This window comes from Pseudophryne corroboree, chromosome 5 (genome assembly GCF_028390025.1).
Source record: "Pseudophryne corroboree isolate aPseCor3 chromosome 5, aPseCor3.hap2, whole genome shotgun sequence".
NCBI classification, from domain to species: Eukaryota; Metazoa; Chordata; class Amphibia; order Anura; family Myobatrachidae; genus Pseudophryne; species Pseudophryne corroboree.
Window position 1 is genome coordinate 759209455 of NC_086448.1, and position 24263 is coordinate 759233717.

A 24263-nucleotide genomic window follows, 5' to 3' on the forward strand; every position below is an offset into this window, starting at 1 on the left:
TTCTTTATACATACATACTAGTTACGAGTATACTATCTCTTTATCAACCAGTCTATATTAGCAGCAGACACAGTACAGTGCGGTAGTTCACGGCTGTGGCTACCTCTGTGTCGGCACTCGGCAGCCCGTCCATAATTGTATATACCACCTAACCGTGTTTTTTTTTTCTTTCTTTATACATACATACTAGTTACGAGTATACTATCTCTTTATCAACCAGTCTATATATTAGCAGCAGACACAGTACAGTGCGGTAGTTCACGGCTGTGGCTACCTCTGTGTCGGCACTCGGCAGCCCGTCCATAATTGTATATACCACCTAACCGTGGTTTTTTTTTCTTTCTTTATACATACATACTAGTTACGAGTATACTATCTCTTTATCAACCAGTCTATATTAGCAGCAGACACAGTACAGTGCGGTAGTTCACGGCTGTGGCTACCTCTGTGTCGGCACTCGGCAGCCCGTCCATAATTGTATATACCACCTAACCGTGGTTTTTTTTTCTTTCTTTATACATACATACTAGTTACGAGTATACTATCTCTTTATCAACCAGTCTATATTAGCAGCAGACACAGTACAGTGCGGTAGTTCACGGCTGTGGCTACCTCTGTGTCGGCACTCGGCAGCCCGTCCATAATTGTATATACCACCTAACCGTGGTTTTTTTTTCTTTCTTTATACATACATACTAGTTACGAGTATACTATCTCTTTATCAACCAGTCTATATATTAGCAGCAGACACAGTACAGTGCGGTAGTTCACGGCTGTGGCTACCTCTGTGTCGGCACTCGGCAGCCCGTCCATAATTGTATATACCACCTAACCGTGGTTTTTTTTTCTTTCTTTATACATACATACTAGTTACGAGTATACTATCTCTTTATCAACCAGTCTATATATTAGCAGCAGACACAGTACAGTGCGGTAGTTCACGGCTGTGGCTACCTCTGTGTCGGCACTCGGCAGCCCGTCCATAATTGTATACTAGTATCCAATCCATCCATCTCCATTGTTTACCTGAGGTGCCTTTTAGTTGTGCCTATTAAAATATGGAGAACAAAAATGTTGAGGTTCCAAAATTAGGGAAAGATCAAGATCCACTTCCACCTCGTGCTGAAGCTGCTGCCACTAGTCATGGCCGAGACGATGAAATGCCAGCAACGTCGTCTGCCAAGGCCGATGCCCAATGTCATAGTACAGAGCATGTCAAATCCAAAACACCAAATATCAGTAAAAAAAGGACTCCAAAACCTAAAATAAAATTGTCGGAGGAGAAGCGTAAACTTGCCAATATGCCATTTACCACACGGAGTGGCAAGGAACGGCTGAGGCCCTGGCCTATGTTCATGGCTAGTGGTTCAGCTTCACATGAGGATGGAAGCACTCAGCCTCTCGCTAGAAAAATGAAAAGACTCAAGCTGGCAAAAGCAGCACAGCAAAGAACTGTGCATTCTTCGAAATCCCAAATCCACAAGGAGAGTCCAATTGTGTCGGTTGCGATGCCTGACCTTCCCAACACTGGACGTGAAGAGCATGCGCCTTCCACCATTTGCACGCCCCCTGCAAGTGCTGGAAGGAGCACCCGCAGTCCAGTTCCTGATAGTCAGATTGAAGATGTCAGTGTTGAAGTACACCAGGATGAGGAGGATATGGGTGTTGCTGGCGCTGGGGAGGAAATTGACCAGGAGGATTCTGATGGTGAGGTGGTTTGTTTAAGTCAGGCACCCGGGGAGACACCTGTTGTCCGTGGGAGGAATATGGCCGTTGACATGCCAGGTGAAAATACCAAAAAAATCAGCTCTTCGGTGTGGAGGTATTTCACCAGAAATGCGGACAACAGGTGTCAAGCCGTGTGTTCCCTTTGTCAAGCTGTAATAAGTAGGGGTAAGGACGTTAACCACCTCGGAACATCCTCCCTTATACGTCACCTGCAGCGCATTCATAATAAGTCAGTGACAAGTTCAAAAACTTTGGGTGACAGCGGAAGCAGTCCACTGACCAGTAAATCCCTTCCTCTTGTAACCAAGCTCACGCAAACCACCCCACCAACTCCCTCAGTGTCAATTTCCTCCTTCCCCAGGAATGCCAATAGTCCTGCAGGCCATGTCACTGGCAATTCTGACGAGTCCTCTCCTGCCTGGGATTCCTCCGATGCATCCTTGCGTGTAACGCCTACTGCTGCTGGCGCTGCTGTTGTTGCCGCTGGGAGTCGATGGTCATCCCAGAGGGGAAGTCGTAAGCCCACTTGTACTACTTCCAGTAAGCAATTGACTGTTCAACAGTCCTTTGCGAGGAAGATGAAATATCACAGCAGTCATCCTACTGCAAAGCGGATAACTGAGGCCTTGGCATCCTGGGTGGTGAGAAACGTGGTTCCGGTATCCATCATTACTGCAGAGCCAACTAGAGACTTGTTGGAGGTACTGTGTCCCCGGTACCAAATACCATCTAGGTTCCATTTCTCTAGGCAGGCGATACCGAAAATGTACACAGACCTCAGAAAAAGAGTCACCAGTGTCCTAAAAAATGCAGCTGTACCCAATGTCCACTTAACCACGGACATGTGGACAAGTGGAGCAGGGCAGGGTCAGGACTATATGACTGTGACAGCCCACTGGGTAGATGTATGGACTCCCGCCGCAAGAACAGCAGCGGCGGCACCAGTAGCAGCATCTCGCAAACGCCAACTCTTTCCTAGGCAGGCTACGCTTTGTATCACCGGTTTCCAGAATACGCACACAGCTGAAAACCTCTTACGGCAACTGAGGAAGATCATCGCGGAATGGCTTACCCCAATTGGACTCTCCTGTGGATTTGTGGCATCGGACAACGCCAGCAATATTGTGTGTGCATTAAATATGGGCAAATTCCAGCACGTCCCATGTTTTGCACATACCTTGAATTTGGTGGTGCAGAATTTTTTTAAAAACGACAGGGGCGTGCAAGAGATGCTGTCGGTGGCCAGAAGATTTGCGGGACACTTTCGGCGTACAGGCACCACGTACAGAAGACTGGAGCACCACCAAAAACTACTGAACCTGCCCTGCCATCATCTGAAGCAAGAAGTGGTAACGAGGTGGAATTCAACCCTCTATATGCTTCAGAGGTTGGAGGAGCAGCAAAAGGCCATTCAAGCCTATACAATTGAGCACGATATAGTAGGTGGAATGCACCTGTCTCAGGCGCAGTGGAGAATGATTTCAACGTTGTGCAAGGTTCTGATGCCCTTTGAACTTGCCACACGTGAAGTCAGTTCAGACACTGCCAGCCTGAGTCAGGTCATTCCCCTCATCAGGCTTTTGCAGAAGAAGCTGGAGGCATTGAAGAAGGAGCTAAAAGGGAGCGATTCCGCTAGGCATGTGGGACTTGTGGATGCAGCCCTTAATTCGCTTAACAAGGATTCACGGGTGGTCAATCTGTTGAAATCAGAGCACTACATTTTGGCCACCGTGCTCGATCCTAGATTTAAAGCCTACCTTGGATCTCTCTTTCCGGCAGACACAGGTCTGCTGGGGTTGAAAGACCTGCTGGTGACAAAATTGTGAAGTCAAGCGGAACGCGACCTGTCAACATCTCCTCCTTCACATTCTCCCGCAACTGGGGGTGCGAGGAAAAGGCTCAGAATTCCGAGCCCACCCGCTGGCGGTGATGCAGGGCAGTCTGGAGCGACTGCTGATGCTGACATCTGGTCCGGACTTAAGGACCAGACAACGATTACGGACATGTCGTCTACTGTCACTGCATATGATTCTCTCAACATTGATAGAATGGTGGAGGATTATATGAGTGACCGCATCCAAGTAGGCACGTCACACAGTCCGTACTTATACTGGCAGGAAAAAGAGGCAATTTGGAGGCCCTTGCACAAACTGGCTTTATTCTACCTAAGTTGCCCTCCCACAAGTGTGTACTCCGAAAGAGTGTTTAGTGCCGCCGCTCACCTTGTCAGCAATCGGCGTACGAGGTTACATCCAGAAAATGTGGAGAAGATGATGTTCATTAAAATGAATTATAATCAATTCCTCCGCGGAGACATTGACCAGCAGCAATTGCCTCCACAAAGTACACAGGGAGCTGAGATGGTGGATTCCAGTGGGGACGAATTGATAATCTGTGAGGAGGGGGATGTACACGGTGATATATCGGAGGGTGAAGATGAGGTGGACATCTTGCCTCTGTAGAGCCAGTTTGTGCAAGGAGAGATTAATTGCTTCTTTTTTGGGGGGGGGTCCAAACCAACCCGTCATATCAGTCACAGTCGTGTGGCAGACCCTGTCACTGAAATGATGGGTTGGTTAAAGTGTGCATGTCCTGTTTTGTTTATACAACATAAGGGTGGGTGGGAGGGCCCAAGGACAATTCCATCTTGCACCTCTTTTTTCTTTTCTTTTTCTTTGCATCATGTGCTGATTGGGGAGGGTTTTTTGGAAGGGACATCCTGCGTGACACTGCAGTGCCACTCCTAGATGGGCCCGGTGTTTGTGTCGGCCACTAGGGTCGCTAATCTTACTCACACAGTCAGCTACCTCATTGCGCCTCTTTTTTTCTTTGCGTCATGTGCTGTTTGGGGAGGGTTTTTTGGAAGGGACATCCTGCGTGACACTGCAGTGCCACTCCTAGATGGGCCCGGTGTTTGTGTCGGCCACTAGGGTCGCTAATCTTACTCACACAGCTACCTCATTGCGCCTCTTTTTTTCTTTGCGTCATGTGCTGTTTGGGGAGGGTTTTTTGGAAGGGACATCCTGCGTGACACTGCAGTGCCACTCCTAGATGGGCCCGGTGTTTGTGTCGGCCACTAGGGTCGCTAATCTTACTCACACAGCTACCTCATTGCGCCTCTTTTTTTCTTTGCGTCATGTGCTGTTTGGGGAGGGTTTTTTGGAAGGGCCATCCTGCGTGACACTGCAGTGCCACTCCTAGATGGGCCCGGTGTTTGTGTCGGCCACTAGGGTCGCTAATCTTACTCACACAGCTACCTCATTGCGCCTCTTTTTTTCTTTGCGTCATGTGCTGTTTGGGGAGGGTTTTTTGGAAGGGACATCCTGCGTGACACTGCAGTGCCACTCCTAGATGGGCCCGGTGTTTGTGTCGGCCACTAGGGTCGCTTATCTTACTCACACAGCGACCTCAGTGCAAATTTTAGGACTAAAAATAATATTGTGAGGTGTGAGGTATTCAGAATAGACTGAAAATGAGTGTAAATTATGGTTTTTGAGGTTAATAATACTTTGGGATCAAAATGACCCCCAAATTCTATGATTTAAGCTGTTTTTTAGTGTTTTTTGAAAAAAACACCCGAATCCAAAACACACCCGAATCCGACAAAAAAAATTCGGTGAGGTTTTGCCAAAACGCGTTCGAACCCAAAACACGGCCGCGGAACCGAACCCAAAACCAAAACACAAAACCCGAAAAATTTCAGGCGCTCATCTCTAGTTCACATGGGGATTCTCAGATGGCTGATTCCTGCCCTGTGGTCGCGATGGTGATCCATTGACAGCGGCCTTCACTTTTTCCCTACCCTAACACCATGCTTGCCTACCTGACCCTCTCCATGAGGGAGAAAATGCTCTGTTCCTGGGCTTTCCTGGTAATGTATGATTGCCATCACCTGTGGTGAGCTAGTTAATTGAAAGGTGTTTCACCACAGGTGATGGCAATCATACATTACCAGGAAAGTCCAGGAAAAGAGCATTTTCTCCCTCATGGAGAGGGTCAGGGAGGCAAGTATGCCTAACACTCCCTTCTGGGCACCTAACCCTCCCTGGTGGTGCCTAACCCTAACCTCCTCTTCTATGTACCTATCCCTCCCTCCCCGGTTCCTAACCCTAAACTCCTCTTCTATTTCCCTAATCCTCCCTCCCCGATCCCTAACCTTCCCGACCCTTCTCCCTAACCCCCCTTGTCCTGCCTAAACCTAACCTCCCCCCACGGGCGGAAGCCAACGCGTCCCACTGTGAAGACTATAGGGATACCGGCTGTCGGTAATGTGAAGCCAGCATCCCGATCAGCGTCTGTATGTGGACGCCGGCGTTGCGTCGTCCCTCGAGATCCCGGCGTCTGTATATTGACCGCTTCCCCTCCATGAGTGCTTCTATAGAGCTTCATTATATTCCACTGAGCAGTGACACGTATGAACACTGCAGTCAATTTTCAAATTCTGCAAATTGAGCACTTGTCAAATAAAATCTGCATACAGGTCCATGTACTTACATTATTTTCTCACAGCAGCATTAAATAACGTTCAGCTACAGACACCAGTGGAGCTCGGTTATTACTAACAGCCTAACTCCCGCTAATCATACGGCCGGTGAGATCAACAGCTTGTTAAGGATTAGAACGTTTTCATAAGACAGGGCCCTAGGTCCCGTTCACTTGGAAACATACAAAGCCACAAATAGCTGGTGAATTGCCGGCATGTGGTGGGAGAACAGACTTGAACTATTTCTATTGGAAATTTCAGGTGGTAGATTTGATTTAGCACAGTTTTCTTTATCCCTCCTCATAATTAATATTTTGTAGTTTTCACATCTCTGTGTATGTTGGCAGAAGAGCAAAAGGAGTGTGTGTAACAAGATAGCCTTTTTATAAATGAATGTGGCCAGAGATTCCACTGCTCGCGGTGAGTCACGGAGAAACACATTTCTGCGCGTTTTACCATGTATCATCTGTACAGTGTTTATTTTCTCAGATGTATCTTTATTTTGCTGCTCCTTTTTCTGCTATAGTAATTAGAAACCCACCCTGAAGGTATTTGCAGCAATCAACTAATTGTTCTGTGCAAAAATGTTTAAGGCATCTGCTCTGTATAGAAGTGATAGCCTACAGGCATATGGTCCACATCAGCTGGGGTTATACAGACTCGTATAGGGTCCTTTCTTACCCACTTACTTACATTTTATTTGCTTAGGATCTGTATATTTCTCCTTTTTATTTTCTTAGCAGTATATATATATATATATATATATATATATATATATATAAAATTATTATTTTTTTAATTAAAGCTTAATGGGCCTACAGTATTAATGTACCCCCCAAAACTTTTTTACTTTTCCCAGAGGCAGGAGTTGTATTTTTGGTCCCGTTTACCATGAAAGTCATGCTGCGACAGCACATCCAATAAGAAGTTGTCCCAGTGGCAGCAGCAAAGGAATGGATGTCCAGGGTTCTGACCCAGTGTCTTTATTTCTCATGTGTGTCCAGGGACATAGAGAACTTTGTAGGCCCCATAACAACATTATGAAGGGGCCTCTGTTAAAATGCTTCTAGAGAGACACCTCTCCGCAGCAGTTGTTCTATTTGTGGCCCATAAGTGTCCTAGTATATTTTCTGAGCCATAGTAGTGCCTTAGATAATGTTATTCCCCATAGTAGAGCCCTAGTCCACGTTATGTCACATTGTAGGGCTGCCAGTACACATTATGCAACACAGGACCCCCAATTTACATTATTACATAGTGTCCCCAGTTCAAATTATGCCACACTACAGTGCACCATTTCATATTATGTAACATTATAACGTTCCCCAGTTCATTTTATACCACATTACAATGAGCAGGTCCAGGGGTGTAACTGGATCTATTGTATGCTTCAAAGGAAACATTTGCAAGGGCCCCACGTAACATACAATGGTTAAAAATGTATCTAGCATACTGTACGGATGTAGCCACGCTCATCTAGCTTGGCTACATCTGTCAGGATTACGGTTTTGGTCTCCTGAGCGCCGGAGTCCCGACAGCCAGTAAATTAACTGCATTAACTGCATCCTGTCCAGTATATGTAACCCCACCCACAGTATAACAGTCCAGTATATGTAACCCCACCCACAGTATAACAGTACATTATATGTAACCCCACCCACAGTATAACAGTCCACTATATGTAACCCCACCCACAGTATAACAGTCCACTATATGTAACCCCACCCACAGTATAACAGTCCATTATATGTAACCCCATTCACAGTATAACAGTCCACTATATGTAACCCCACCCACAGTATACAGTGGTTTTTGTTTTAAAGAGGGAGCACTACGGCTCAATATTTCAGTCAAATAACAGGGACAGCTTGTTGTCTTCAGAAGAGACATTGTTGTGAGGATAGCAGACAGTATGTCCAAGATAAACCTGTTTTTCTCTAACGTCCTAAGTGGATGCTGGGGACTCCGTAAGGACCATGGGGAATAGCGGCTCCGCAGGAGACTGGGCACATCTAAAGAAAGCTTTAGGACTATCTGGTGTGCACTGGCTCCTCCCCCCATGACCCTCCTCCAAGCCTCAGTTAGATCTTTGTGCCCGAACGAGAAGGGTGCACACTAGGGGCTCTCCTGAGCTTCTTAGTGAAAGTTTTAGTTTAGGTTTTTTATTTTCAGTGAGACCTGCTGGCAACAGGCTCACTGCATCGAGGGACTAAGGGGAGAAGAAGCGAACTCACCTGCGTGCAGAGTGGATTGGGTTTCTTAGGCTACTGGACATTAGCTCCAGAGGGACGATCACAGGCCCAGCCATGGATGGGTCCCAGAGCCGCGCCGCCGGCCCCCTTACAGAGCCAGAAGGCAGAAGAGGTCCGGAAAATCGGCGGCAGAAGACGTCCTGTCTTCAACAAGGTAGCGCACAGCACTGCAGCTGTGCGCCATTGCTCTCAGCACACTTCACACTCCGGTCACTGAGGGTGCAGGGCGCTGGGGGGGGGGGCGCCCTGAGACGCAATAAAAACACCTTGGATGGCAAAAAATGCATCACATATAGCTCCTGGGCTATATGGATGCATTTAACCCCTGCCAGAATACATATAAAAACGGGAGATAAGGCCGCCGATAAGGGGGCGGAGCCTATCTCCTCAGCACACTGGCGCCATTTTCCCTCACAGCTCCGTTGGAGGGAAGCTCCCTGGCTCTCCCCTGCAGTCACTACACTACAGAAAGGGTTAAAAAAGAGAGGGGGGGCACTAATTACGCGCAGTATTAAAAGCTATAAGGGGAAAAACACTTATATAAGGTTATCCCTGTATATATATAGCGCTCTGGTGTGTGCTGGCAAACTCTCCCTCTGTCTCCCCAAAGGGCTAGTGGGGTCCTGTCCTCTATCAGAGCATTCCCTGTGTGTGTGCTGTATGTCGGTACGTTTGTGTCGACATGTATGAGGAGAAAAATGATGTGGAGACGGAGCAGATTGCCTGTAATAGTGATGTCACCCCCTAGGGGGTCGACACCTGAGTGGATGAACTGTTGGAAGGAATTACGTGACAGTGTCAGCTCTGTATAAAAGACAGTGGTTGACATGAGACAGCCGGCTACTCAGCTTGTGCCTGTCCAGACGTCTCATAGGCCGTCAGGGGCTCTAAAGCGCCCGTTACCTCAGATGGCAGATATAGACGCCGACACGGATACTGACTCCAGTGTCGACGGTGAAGAGACAAATGTGACTTCCAGTAGGGCCACACGTTACATGATTGAGGCAATGAAAAATGTTTTACACATTTCTGATAATACAAGTACCACCAAAAAGGGGTATTATGTTCGGTGTGGAAAAACTACCTGTAGTTTTCCTGAATCTGAGAAATTAAATGAGGTGTGTGATGATGCGTGGTTTTTCCCCGATAACAACTGATAATTTCTAAAATGTTATTGGCATTATGTCCTTTCCCGCCAGAGGTTAGGGTGCGTTGGGAAACACCCCCTAGGGTGGATAAAGCGCTCACACGCTTGTAAGGGCTCTACCCTCTCCTGAGATGGCCGCCCTTAAGGATCCTGCTGATAGAAAGCAGGAGGGTATCCTAAAATGTATTTACACACATACTGGTGTTATACTGCGACCAGCAATCGCCTCAGCCTGGATGTGCAGTGCTGGGTTGGCGTGGTCGGATTCCCTGACTGAAAATATTGATACCCTAGATAGGGACAGTATATTTTTGCCTATAGAGCATTTAAAAGATGCATTTCTATATATGCGTGATGCACAGCGGAATATGTGCCGACTGGCATCAAGTCTAAGTGCGTTGTCCATTTCTACCAGTAGAGGGTTATGGACACGTCAGTGGTCAGGTGATGCGTATTCCAAACGGCATTTGGAAGTATTGCCCTATTAAGAGGAGGAGTTATTTGGGGTCGGTCTTTCAGACCTGGTGGCCACGGCAACAGCTGGGAAATCCACGTTTGTACCCCAGGTCGCCTCTCAACATGAGAAGACGCCGTATTATCAGGCGCAGTCTTTTCATGGACAAGCGGGCAAAAGGTTCCTCATTTCTGCCCCGTGACAGAGGGAGAGGAAAAAGGCTACAGAAATCAGCCAGTTCCCAGGAACAGAAACCCTCTCCCGCCTCTGCCAAGCCCTCAGTATGACGCTGGGGCTTTACAAGCAGAATCAGGCACGGTGGGGGGCCCGTCTCAATGAATTTCAGCGCGCAGTGGGCTCACTCGCAAGTAGACCCCTGGATCCTTCAGGTGATATCTCAGGGGTACAAATTAGAATTCGAGACGTCTCCCCCTCGCCGTTTCCTAAAGTCGGCTTTACCGATGTCTCCTTCTGACAGGGAGACAGTTTTGGAAGCCATTCACAAGCTGTATTCCCAGCAGGTGATAATCAAGGTACCCCTCCTGCAACAGGGAACGGGGTATTATTCCACACTGTTGTGGTACCGAAGCCGGACGGCTCGGTGAGACCGATTCTAAATCTAAAATCTTTGAACACTTACATACAGAGGTTCAAATTCAAGATTGAGTCACTCAGAGCAGTGATTGCGAACCTGGAAGAAGGGGACTACATGATGTCTCGGGACATCAAGGATGCTTACCTTCAAGTCAAAATTTACCCTTCTCACCAAGGGTACCTCAGGTTTATGGTACAGAACTGTCACTATCAGTTCAGACGCTGCCGTATGGATGGTCCACGGCACCCCGGGTCTTTACCAAGGTAATGGCCGAAATGATGATATTCCTTCGAAGTAAGGGAATTTTAGTTATCCCTTACTTGGACGATTCCCTGATAAGGGTAAGATCCAGGGAACAGTTGGAGGTCGGTGTAGCACTATCTCAGGTAGTGTTGCGGCAGCACGATTGGATTCTCAATATTCCAAAATCGCAGCTGGTTCTGACGACTTGTCTTCTGTTCCTAGGGATGATCCTGGACACAGTCCAGAAAAGGGTGTTTCTCCCGGAAGAGAAAGCCAGGGAGTTATCCGAGCTAGTCAGGAACCTCCTAAAACCGAGCCAAGTCTCAGTGCATCAATTCACAAGGGTTCTGGGTAAAATGGTGGCTTCCTACGAAGCAATCCCATTCGGCAGATTCCACGCAAGAACTTTCCAGTGGGACCTGCTGGACAAATGGTCCGGGTCGCATCTTCAGATGCATCAGCGGATAACCCTGTCACCAAGGACAAGGGTGTCCCTCCTGTGGTGGTTGCAGAGTGCTCATCTTCTAGAGGGCCGCAGATTCGGCATTCAGGACTGGGTCCTGGTGACCACGGATGCCAGCCTGCGAGGCTGGGGAGCAGTCACACAGGGAAGGAATATCCAGGGCTTATGGTCAAGCCTGGAGACATCACTTCACATAAATATCCTGAAGCTAAGGGCCATTTACAATGCTCTAAGCTTAGCAAGACCTCTGCTTCAAGGTCAGCCGGTGTTGATCCAGTCGGACAACATCACGGCAGTCACCCACGTAAACAGACAGGGTGGCACAAGAAGCAGGAGGGCAATGGCAGAAGCTGCAAGGATTCTTCGCTGGGCGGAAAATCATGTGATAGCACTGTCAGCAGTATTCATTCCGGGAGTGGACAACTGGGAAGCAGGCTTCCTCAGCACGACCTCCACCCGGGAGAGTGGGGACTTCACCAGGAAGTCTTCCACATGATAAACCGTTGGGAAAAACTCGACAGGTATTGCGCCAGGTCAAGGGACCCTCAGGCAATAGCTGTAGACGCTCTGGTAACACCGTGGGTGTACCAGTCAGTGTATGTGTTCCCTCCTCTGCCTCTCATACCCAAGGTACTGAGATTGATAAGAAGGAGAGGAGTAAGCACTATATTCGTGGCTCCGGATTGGCCAAGAAGGACTTGGTAACCGGAACTTCAAGAGATGCTCACGGAGGATCCGTGGCCTCTACCTCTAAGAAGGGACCTGCTCCAGCAAGGACCCTGTCTGTTCCAAGACTTACCGCAGCTGCGTTTGACGGCATGGCGGTTGAACGCCGGATCCTGAAGGAAAAAAGGCATTCCGGATGAAGTCATCCCTATCCTGATCAAAGCCAGGAAGGATGTAACCGCAAAACATTATCACCGCATTTGGCGAAAATATGTTGCGTGGTGCGAGGCCAGTAAGGCCCGACGGAGGAAATTCAACTGGGTCGATTCCTACATTTCCTGCAAACAGGAGTGTCTATGGGCCTGAAATTGGGGTCCATTAAGGTTCAAATTCGGCCCTGTCAATTTTCTTCCAAAAAGAACTAGCTTCAGTCCCTAAAGTTCAGACGTTTGTAAAAGGGGTACTGCATATACAGCCTCCTTTTGTGCCTCCAGTGGCACCTTGGTATCTCAATGTAGTTTTTGGGTTCCAAAAGTCACATTGGTTTGAACCACTTAAATCTGTGGAGTTAAAATATCTCACATGGAAAGTGGTCATGCTGTTGGCCCTGGCCTGGGCCAGGCGCGTGTCAGAATTGGCGGCTTTATCCTGTAAAAGCCCTTATCTGATTTTCCATTCGGACAGGGTGGAATTGAGGACTCGTCCTCAGTTTCTCCCTAAGGTGGTTTCAGCGTTTCATCTGAACCAACCTATTGTGGTGCCTGCGGCTACTAGGGACTTGGAGGACTCCAAGTTGCTAGACGTTGTCAGGGCCCTGAAAATATATGTTTCCAGGACGGCTGGAGTCAAGAAATCTGACTCGCTGTTTATCCTGTATGCACCCAACAAGCTGGGTGCTCCTGCTTCTAAGCAGACTATTGCTCGTTGGATTTGTAGTACAATTCAGCTTGCACATTCTGTGGCAGGCCTGCCACAGCCAAAAATCTGTAAATGCCCACTCCACAAGGAAGGTGGGCTCATCTTGGGCGGCTGCCCGAGGGGTCTCGGCTTTACAACTTTGCCGAGCAGCTACTTGGTCAGGAGCAAATACGTTTGTAAAATTCTACAAAATTGATACCCTGGCTGAGGAGGACCTGGAGTTCTCTCATTTGGTGCTGCAGAGTCATCCGCACTCTCCCGCCCGTTTGGGAGCTTTGGTATAATCCCCATGGTCCTTACGGAGTCCCCAGCATCCACTTAGGACGTTAGAGAAAATAAGAATTTACTTACCGATAATTCTATTTCTCGTAGTCCGTAGTGGATGCTGGGCGCCCATCCCAAGTGCGGATTGTCTGCAATACTGGTACATAGTTATTATTGTTACCAAAAAATCGGGTTATTGCTGTAGTGAGCCATCTTTTCTAGAGGCTCCTCTGTTATCATGCTGTTAACTGGGTTCAGATCACAAGTTGTACGGTGTGATTGGTGTGGCTGGTATGAGTCTTACCCGGGATTCAAAATCCTTCCTTATTGTGTACGCTCGTCCGGGCACAGTATCCTAACTGAGGCTTGGAGGAGGGTCATGGGGGGAGGAGCCAGTGCACACCAGATAGTCCTAAAGCTTTCTTTAGATGTGCCCAGTCTCCTGCGGAGCCGCTATTCCCCATGGTCCTTACGGAGTCCCCAGCATCCACTACGGACTACGAGAAATAGAATTATCGGTAAGTAAATTCTTATTTTCTCTGTATATGCTTTAGATTTGTTTTGTGTTATTTGCAAAGTTTAAGTTCTAGAACTAAATATGTCACAATGCAGAAAGCGATTGCAATAGGACAGTGGTTCTCTCATACTGTGTGCCTAGCCCAGGACACTTGCGGGGTGCCTCGGATTGGTGTCCAAGAACAATTACAGTTATTTATGGTCAATGTAATAGACAAAACCAGTGCTGGTGGCTGACAGCCATAAATATGCGTCTCTCACCACATAACTGAGGATGACATATAAACACAATTTGCTCAAATTACTATTTGTTTCTGAATAAGAAACTTTTGGCCTAGGTGTCGCATGAAAAAAATTGTGATACTCTTTTGCGACGCGACTCAAAAAAGTTTGGGAACCACTGCAATGGCAGCATAAACTATATCAAGGGGATGCGTTCGGAATACCGGTGGTCATGTGACCGATGCCATAATCCCGACACCACTCAGGAGACCGGCGCCAAAACACAGACAGGCATCATCCTGAAGGTAAGTATTGGGGGGAGGGTTAGGCACTGATGGGGGTGGTTAGCTCTAGCCGACACCCACGAAGGGTTAGCCCTAGCCACCACCACCGGAGGGGATTACAGGTAGGGTATAAATACTTACCCCCTCCGATGCCAGAATCTATGTGACTGCCACCACCCCGACCACCGGTATTTCATACCAATCCAAGATCAAGTGATTTGAAGCCCCTGTATTATTTTTATAATGAATGATTGCAAAAGTTCCTAAAAGTAGCTTAACGTTTTTATTTTCAATATTCTGCTTTTGGATCTGTGTTATATGTAACATCTTTGAGAGCCTGCCCCAGGTTGTATGATAAACTTCCATATGTCTAGGTGTCTTATCCTATTATGTACATGGACTTTGTGAGGTGTCCAGCTAATAATACAAAGTGTCTGCACAAGAAAGAGGAAAGAAAGACTCATTTTTCCTGTTCTGCTACTTATGCCTTCATCACCTATCTCACATTTACTGCGAACATTGGAAAATACACCATGGGAAAAAGCCTTGGAGTGATTTAAGGAATAAACGATCATTTTTCGGCTGCAGAACACTTGCATGTACAGATTTATAAAGCATCTGGCAGTGTTCAGTGTGTTAGTGGGATACTGACGGCTTAGGCTGTGTAGCTGTTCATCTGCAGCACTGATCACTGTGATGGTCAATGCTCTGACTGCTGGCAGGGCATGCTTAGGCCGGGTGTCCCCGATGGGCTGACACATTGCACTGTGGGTCCACGCTGCAAGATGCACTTGTACGACAGCAGGATGTACCATGCATGGTACACCGTGCAGCACAGCCAACCAGATGATATTGTTAACGACCCGCAGGAATTACCAATTGAGGGTACGCATTGAATGATTTGCACGATTTGTCGTTCCAATTATCCTGGAAACGATATGTCGCGCCAATGTCATTCTGCTGTCTACCCAGCCCTAGGATTGCAGTACAACAACATGTTGCGTATCTAAAGGGCCCTGTACAAAATTAATTACAGTTGCACATCTGCTAATTGATTAGTTTAGTTTATTAACTTTAATGTTCTGGTTGAAAAATAGATCTATCTTGAAGTTGCTGTCTTATCTCCTTGTGAGCTGGAGATTTCAGTTGTTATGTATCAACTGCATTTCGGAAGATTAGTCATTTGCTGCTCTCCGTTTGGTATAACGGAACTGGGCAGTTTGCGAGAACAACATGGAAGCCTTAGCGCTTATATTGCTTGCTATGGACAGGCTCACCTGGCTGTTATACACTGGATGCAGAAACGCCAGTCTACCTACCAGACCCTTAGTGCATACAAATGACATATAGTGCTATCATATAAGCTTATTACTTGCTGTATAAAAAGAAAACAAGGAAACAAATGTAAACGTTATTGTCCTGAAATAGGTCACTCTTATATAACAGTTTGATGTGCTTGTTGGCATTTGAATGGTGTCCTTTCTTAGATGCCGAAGGGGATGGCCCTAGTGGGACTTGTAGGCACCGTGGTGCAGTGAATCACATCTTTGTGGCAAAGCTCCTGCTACATAGTGCCACAATACACAAGACCACAATGAGACCAGTTGTATGATCAAAACTCCCATGGACCGCCCACTTCCCCCGATCGGGGCTCGTCTACTCACTGAGAGAACTCCGCAAAATCCTGGAGTCTCACGGACATTCCGTGAGAATATTATCTGATTATTAAAAAAAAAAAAAAAAATAATAATTCCTTTTTGTTCTTATTTTAACAGTGACCTCAACTATCCCTGATACATTATGTATCTCAACATACAGCCGTGGTTGTTTGTTTGTTTTTTTGTTTGTTTTTCTAAACCTATATTTATTCTGCCCTAATTACCCATTGAGGAACCAAAATTCCCCCTTGCCCCAACCCTTTGAATACTGTTTAATTGCAGTTATCATGCCAGCTATCTTAAAGGTTATTTTACCAGTACAATTAAATATAACATATGGAACCAATAGCAATGTTTCCTAATGTGAATGTTTGGAAAATCTTACATTCATATGTTAAGAGTACACATCCTTTCCTCATTAACTGGAAAGTAGAGAGATTTTGGCATGTGTTGTATGTGGAAGCTGTGTGCTGCTTTTATATGAATTTTGTTTTTAGGCTTTGATGACACTGTTTAGAATAGGAAGTATCTAATAAGTCAAGCATTTTGTCTAATGTCCTGCCAGTATATTTAATATATGCCTGGAGGTCTGAAATACTATCTTCTTCACTACAGTAATATGCATTTAATTCTCTGAAAGCAGAAGGTCGATCTTTTTAAAAAGAGGCTCAAAGTACATTTTCAAATGGAGTAATTTAAAACATCTGGCCAAGGGTACAAGAGTAATGTACAGTTGCTTTTTATGGTTTAATCATGATCATGTTAATGCACACCGGTAGCTAATTAAAGAAAACTTTTATTGTCTGCTTTAAATGGGTTATACAAGGAATATGAGTAGAGATCTCCTTTATATAGCTTTATGATAAATGGTGACTTTATAGTCACATACAACCAGCTGGTGCTCCATGTTTGATGTGGGAGCCAGGTCACTTTACTTGTTTACAGATAAATGGTTTTGGTTACTTTAATTTATTTCTTTTTTCTTTCACAATTTCAGCCTTTATTTGCTTTCCTTCGTGTTTTTCCCCCCATAAGCACTCGGATTAACCCAAAAACTGAGGGCATCTCTTTCCTCCGCAGAACAGGTGACGGGAGGCACGCAGTAAGCAGTAGTTAAGCCTAGGGCAATATTCGGAGCTCCGCGTTTTCCAGTAGTCATTCTAAGTAATTGCTGTATTTTTTTTTTCACCGTACCTCTGGGAGAGAGTTAATATACTCAATTAGTTTCAGAAGTGTGCATAATAAATCAATGTCTAATGGAACCTGCATTCTTTACACGTTCAAATGGTAGTAAAACATTCGCTTCATTGGTCTGTTGAATTACCAGAGGCCTTAAATGAGTCATTCATTCGATAGCCACAGTACAAGAAGCCATTATACACTGTAGTGTTCCAATAGTAGGCCTCTATATCAATTCATCGAGTGGATAGAATGTTCTACGACTTCGTCCATTTTGGGTTAGAGGGTAAGTGGGAAGTTTTCCTTGGAACGGTCAGTGTTCTGTTGTACAGTATGTTTTTTTTGTTATTTTATATTTATACTATCTTATATGGTAATATAGCTTATACTACTTCCAGTAGGGTGAGGAAAGCTACGGCTTTCAAACTGTTGTAGAGCTAGAATTTCCACAAGTAGCTGCAGGAGACATAGGATGCCTACCTCTGCTATCATCTTTAACACATCTTTAAATTTACCAGTTGTCTTTAAAAAATGTTCTAGTATGGAGGATACCCATAGTTGAGAAAATATGTACACCTAATTATAAAGGGTGCTGAGCACTTCCAAAAAGCTGTATCCATGCTCCCCAACATAGTGTGGCCACACCCACTACAGATAGGCCTTATATGCATAATGTCAAACCCCCCCACCCCTTCCAAAAAAATTTAAAAAAAACCTGAACAAAACAACAGTGAGGACACCACTATGGTGAGCAAAGCGGTGATTTACTCCTTGGGGGAAATTCAATTGTTTATGTGCGCTATTCAATATATATATTTTTATATAGAGCCATTTACACCCAGAAAAACCGTGTTTAGCCGTGTAAAATGGCTAAACCCAACTAAAGTTCTGGGCACAATGCGAAAAGTGCAGTTTGGGTGCCCAAACGGGTCTCTCTTCGTACTTTTCTTCTCACCAGCACAGCGGGCTGTGAGAAGAAATGTGTCTCCCCGCAGCTAATTGCGCCGGAATGGAGCAACAAATGAATTGCTTCGTTGGCAGCCATCTAGTGAAGGCCGTGGGGAAAAACAATTGAATTCCCCCCTTTGGGGTGCATTTAATTGATGTTGGATTCTTTCCGACGGAAAGGATTCGACATTTGAGTATTCCATTGGCTGTTCCCGACAATGCCAATCCGACTTTTTTTAAAGTCGGATTGTCATTGTCAGAAATGAAGCTAAAACCTGTTGGATTTGGGCGCGAATCTGACAAAACACGTGGATCCGCGGCTAATCCGCCGATCCACGTGTTTTCTGACAAGTTGGAATTGCTGACCTGTCTGAAAAACGGCAGCCAAATTTATTAGGTCGGAACGCTAGCCGACCTAAAAAAGTCGGTAACTGCCATCTTTCCGACAAGACGTCAATTCCGACTACAATTGAATACACCCGTTTGTCTTTATTCCCCATAAAATGACCTTTGTTTATACAGTAGGTGACCGTTGCATTTTACTTTGAAGGTTTGACATTGAATTAATGATGTAATAAATGTAATAGAAATTTTGACTACAGAATATATATATGTTTATCTAGTGCACTAATTCAGTTCTATATGGTATGGAATGGACTGTCAAGCAGAGCTGGCAGAACACAGCGCCTTCACCTTCCTTAGGCTTGCACATATGTAGCCTGTTTGGAAAGATCCAGCTTGTCTTGGGCCAGTGGATGGGATCAGGTCCCATTAGTGGTCTGAGGAGCACACTTGTCAGATTGCACATTCTCCTGTAGCCCCTATTGTCCTGGTAGATACCGGTCACGTGACCGTGTCTATGTGAACATTTACAATTCATACTGAGAATATTAGTATTTCTCTTAGTCACTGTCTAGTGGTGACTGAAATGTTCTTAAAGGCATTCAGATTTAGGTTGTGTATACAAATGCTATTTTCCTTTTGAATGGCCCTGCACTTTTATGGTTCAAATAATGGCAGTATTAAATCTCACTTCTTGTTTCCATGGTAACAATATCATTGTTGATGGTGTTCATAGTGGTGTTGCATTAAAAGCGACCAACGGACATACTGGCCAGGCCACGAATTTAGGAAAAGCCACGTACACCCTGGCCTAAGGGATGACTGGGGCACTCTGCTCACTTTGCACCTCATTGTTTTTCTTGTGTTTATTTTGCACGTCATTTATCATTGACATATTGTAAACATGTTACGAGTGCCTGACCTGGGGAGGGTTTATTTGTATTATAACTATTGGTTGCTGCGGAGGTTGGCACCATTAAGATGAGCGGTGGTATGGGTCAGGGCAAAAAGTGGGCAGAGGTCAAAGTTTGAAACCAGGGCTGACCTCTAACCTCGTCCTGCTGGCATAATCGCCCACTCCTGTTCTCGATAAACCCCTATTTGCTAATGACAGGTCTTCTCTGCGCAGAGAGCTTGCAGTTCAGTCCTGATTTCTTCTCCTAGGAAAACTGTAACTTACAAATCTTTCTGTTCCTGCTGCAGAAAATATTCTTTATATTTGTGGTTTCATATAATTAGTAGGACTTGGTTCATGTAAGTATTGTTATTCTAACTGTCCTTAATTTCCCGGGTCACACCATGATTATGCAGATTTTGCCCTGAATAGGTCCCTGTTTTTTAATACTGACCAGCTGTACCATACACTTACCTTTGCTCTGTGTCTAAGATGAGTGGCTCATTATTTATGCTTATTCTCAGGGCAGATTTAATATTATATTATTATTATTTATTTTATTTTATTTTATTTTTTAATAATACAATCATAAGTTACCAATGGTCAGGGAAGGCGTCATGGTTGATATTTTAGTGCACCAAAGTCACTTTGGACTGCTCCGTCAGATGTTGGCAGCTAATGGATATTATAGATCAGGGGTGGATTGGCCATAGGGCTCAGCAGGAAGATTTCTGGTAGGCAGACGTGTCTGTGAGACCTGTGTTGTGCTGTTGTCATGTGGCCCACCCCCCACATGACAGGCAGCCCACCGCACTCGGTACACTGCATTGTCCCCATTCATTCTGTTATTCCACCTCTGCAGTACAGCAACTCTGTCATCCAGTGATGCTGCCATGGCTACACAGTATGTTATACCTCTTGTGCTGCCCATGTCGGGCCACTTCTACAAAATTCTACAGGGCCACTTTTAGTTCCAAATCCACGCCTGTTCTCAGACGCAATTGCAGAAAAAGACGCAATGAAGGCCGCAATTGCATACAGTCAGGTCCTATGAGGAGGGATCCTGCCCCCCTCAACAGACTCCACCCCCTCATCAGACATTTTCAGAAGGGGTATCCATACAGCTGGAGCTCCACGCACAAGGGAATCCATATCCTTAAGGGTCATACAGACGGTAGATTTCTCCCAGAGATGTGTGCTGAGCGATCTAGCACGAACGCTCAGCACACATCTCTCCCCCCGCTCAGCACACAACACGATGTGTGCTGAGCTGCATGCAGGCTAATCTAGTACCGGCGATAGCGACGAGCGGGACCGCGCATTGCTATCGCTATGGGGCATACACACGGAGAGAGATCCATGCTTCATTTCTAAGCAATCTAGTCAGATTGCTTAGAAATTAAGCACACATCTCTACATGTGTACCCCCCTTTACTGTCTGATTGTAAAACTTAGAAGCAATCTCATTGGGCGATAACTTCCTTTGTGAATAACATATATTTTCTTTTGTAGGTCTCGAGGCAAGAACAGCAGAAAAAGGATTCCACCGATGGCCGCACCGGAGACACGTCGTCCCGCTACAGTGGAGCCCAAGACAGCGGCATTGGTAGTGACAGTGTGAGAATAAGAATAGTTCAGATTGAACAGCAAAGTGGAACAAGTCACCACAGAATTGTCCGTCCATCCAAGCAGTCCTCTATTGTAAAGAATCTGAATTTCATTCCCTTCGATATATTTATCACTGCCAGCCGAATCTCTCTGATGTCCTACTCATGCACTGCAGTGTCCAAATCGAAAGTGGACACCGCCGATGATGGGAAGGTGGGAAAAAGTTCTCTAAACCAGTCAAGCACTGAATCAGATGAGGTATTGGATAAATCGGTCCAGTCGTGTATCTCCACACTCACAGCTGAGGACCTGCTAAATAGTAGTACTTCTTCACCAGTCACTGGCAAAGGTGGGCTCCTGTCCCTTGAACGTCTCCATGCAACTACAAGATCTTCTGCCCGACAAGCGCTGGGCATTACTATTGTTCGTCAGCCTGGGCGAAGAGGAAATGGAGATTTGCAGCTGAATCCTTTTTTGCATCTAATAGTGACCCAGCCGTCTTTGCTCATAAGCTGTCATCACCGGAAACAGAAGGTGGAAATATCACTGTTTGATGCACTCCTGAAAGGCGTTGATCCGGAATTCAAATGCTCAGGTATGGATGTTTTAAGCCTGATGTGTGTTAAATGATGTTTCTCCAGCTTTCCTTCATTTCTCTTACACTCACTGATATACATACTGTGTATGCCTGTCTAGCAGCTCCTTGCATTTCAGCTTAGACCAGTAGTTCTCAAACTCGGTCCTCAGGACCCCACACGGTTCATGTTTTCCATGTCACCCAGCAGCTGCACTGTGTATCACCAACTGTCACATTTTAAAAATCTACAGGTGACCTGCAAAACATGAACCGTGTGGGGTCCTGAGGACCGAGTTTGAGAACCTGTGGCTTAGACAACCTTTAAGCACATGAGCCAGACGCAGCGGTGTCCATCTGTTCGTCTTTTGCCGCAGTCGCACGTGCGTCTTAATGCTAATATTAGTAAAAGCTTTTCCCAGGTGTACAGTTGTGCTTCTGGTTGTGCAAGGACTGAGACCCCACTTTGTGCATCCTTAGACACAACAATCCCACCTGGTGCGTCTTTGAAGCCACAGTTGCCAATACCATTTAGCATCTGAACAGTGTGTGGGGGGTTCTGGGTACTGAGAAACCCCAACTTCGTGCGCCAGTGCCCCTCCGCCCCAAAAATATACTGTACATTACAGAGCACAAAATGTTGTTTTTGTCTAAAGCAGGCACCTGTAGTTATCTGTTTAGAAACCACCGTATTTACATGCATTGCTAATGGTAAAGCAAATGCAGAATAAAGGAATATTAAACACAAATAAAAATGGCTATTTAATAACACGGTGTAAAGTGCAGTGATGCGCTGCACACTTGGCAAGCAGTCTGACATCTGTTAGTGTAGCAGAATAATGCATGCTGATATTAGTAGTTCTCAGTTTGGTTGCTGCAAACAGGTCAGGTTTTCACAATCTTCCCTGTTCAAGATAATTTGCTTACTGTGCGTTCTACTCACTCATAATTAGTTTATTTACTGTATAACAACAGGTCCTATCCGCAGCCTTGGAGACCAATCAGGAGCCCCCGATCTTCTGTCTATATAGAATTTTTGTATGCATTTTTTTATTTTATTAAGAAAACCTCTTTTCATCATCCATGGGATGAAACCATACTCAGTCTAGAAAATGTATTATAAATGGAGAAATTGCAATAGCTCACAATTATCTTCAATGTGAAACATAAGCCCTCATGTGTTTTTTGTTACAAAGCTTAAAGTTTTAAAGGGGGATGTATTTTACCCAATCCAAAATAGTACAGTAACCCAATATCCACTTTCCAAAAGCTTGTGGAAACAGATAGTTCATGGAGGATAAAAAGCTTTTATTTACAATGGCATTACTTTAAAAATAACATTGTCTTAACAGATTATCCTGTTATACTGTACCAGAGCATCCAGCTCATTTCCACCCAATGGCTTCCAGGGGAAGGTCGGCATTACAGGGAACATTTGCTAAGCATAATCTTCTCAAACATTGAAAAACCCTGTCCTGGAGATTCTGACATAATAATTACGCTTTGCAATGCAATTCACTACCTCATCTAGAGGAATGGACAGAGCAGCTTTATGTCAGTCATCCTGAAAATAACTATTAGAAGAATGACACTGTTAACATACTCAGTATCCTTTTTTTATTACTGTACACTGCAGTCTTATGGTGGAGGCCTTTTATCTTTTAAAAGTGCTTTAATCTAAATATTGTGCTTAGCTCAGGGCCAACCCCCGACCAGTTTAATGCCCTAGGCAAAATTATGGCTGGTGTTCTCCCACCCGAGAGTAGCGGGTATGGTCTCACCAAATGGACGTGTGGAATGGGGAGGCAGAGGGTGTCAATGTCTCAGCCGTCAAATATATTCCCCTTGTGTCTCCAGCCATCAAATGTCTCCCCCTTTTGTGTATCCAGCCATCAAATGTGTCCTCCGTATGTGTATCCAGACATCAATGTCTTCCCCTTATGTGTATCCAGCCATCAATGTCTCCCCTTTATGTGTCTGCACATCCATCAAGTCTCCCCCCACCTTGTGTCTCCAGCCATCAAGTCTCCCCCGCCATCAAGTCTCCCCCCACCTTGTGTCTCCAGCCATCAAGTCTCCCCCCACCTTGTGTCTCCAGCCATCAAGTCTCTTCCCACCTTGTCTCCAGCCATCAAGTCTCTTCCCACCTTGTCGCCAGCCATCAAGTTTCTTCTCCTTGTGTGTCTCCAGCAACCGTATCTCTCCCCTTTTGTGTGTCTCCAGCAATCATATCTCTCCCCCTTGTTTGTCTCCAGCTATTAAATCTTTCCCCCTTGTGGGTCTCCAGCAATCAAATCTCTCCCCTTGTGTATCTCTAGTGATCCAATCTCTCCCCCTTGTTTATATCCAGTAATCCAATCTCCAGTCTACAGTATCTCTTTAGCAAGCTCTAAATAATTTACTTACCTTTGGTGTTTTCTCTCTGCCTCTCTCCTCCGCAGCACGTTCTCTGCTGTGAATGACGCTGACATGACCTTAGGTCATGCCAGCTGCACAAGCTGTATGATCGGTGCTGGGCTGTACAGGCTTTTTGCTGCTGCTTTCCGGTCTGTCATGTAATATGCCAGGCACCGGCACAGCAGTGCCAGAAAGCCTGTACATCCCACAGGAGGACAACCACTGTCAGCCGGGACTTCTGAAATCTGGAGCCGGTGCAGCAGAGCTTGATGTCCCTAGCCTTTCCCAGATGCCCCTAGGCATTTGCCTATACTGCCTATGTCTAGGGCGGGCTCTGGCCTAGCTAATAAATAATGTAACTAATAGCTAATGTGCTCTTGTCACTAGCCGGAGATTGAGAACTGAAGACAGGGGTGGTGAGATCAGG

General features: G+C 45.7%; 1 protein-coding gene across 5 annotated transcripts in view; it reads left to right on the forward strand.

The window, feature by feature from the left end:
* VPS13B (vacuolar protein sorting 13 homolog B) overlaps positions 1–24263 on the forward strand; it is a 1616194-nt gene that overhangs the window by 1192468 nt on the left and 399463 nt on the right. For all 5 annotated transcript variants that reach the window (XM_063924187.1, XM_063924188.1, XM_063924189.1 and 2 more), the window contains exon 34: positions 20770–21460. In XM_063924187.1, coding sequence (XP_063780257.1) covers positions 20770–21460 — 691 coding nt within the window. The remainder of the gene's footprint in view (positions 1–20769; positions 21461–24263) is intronic.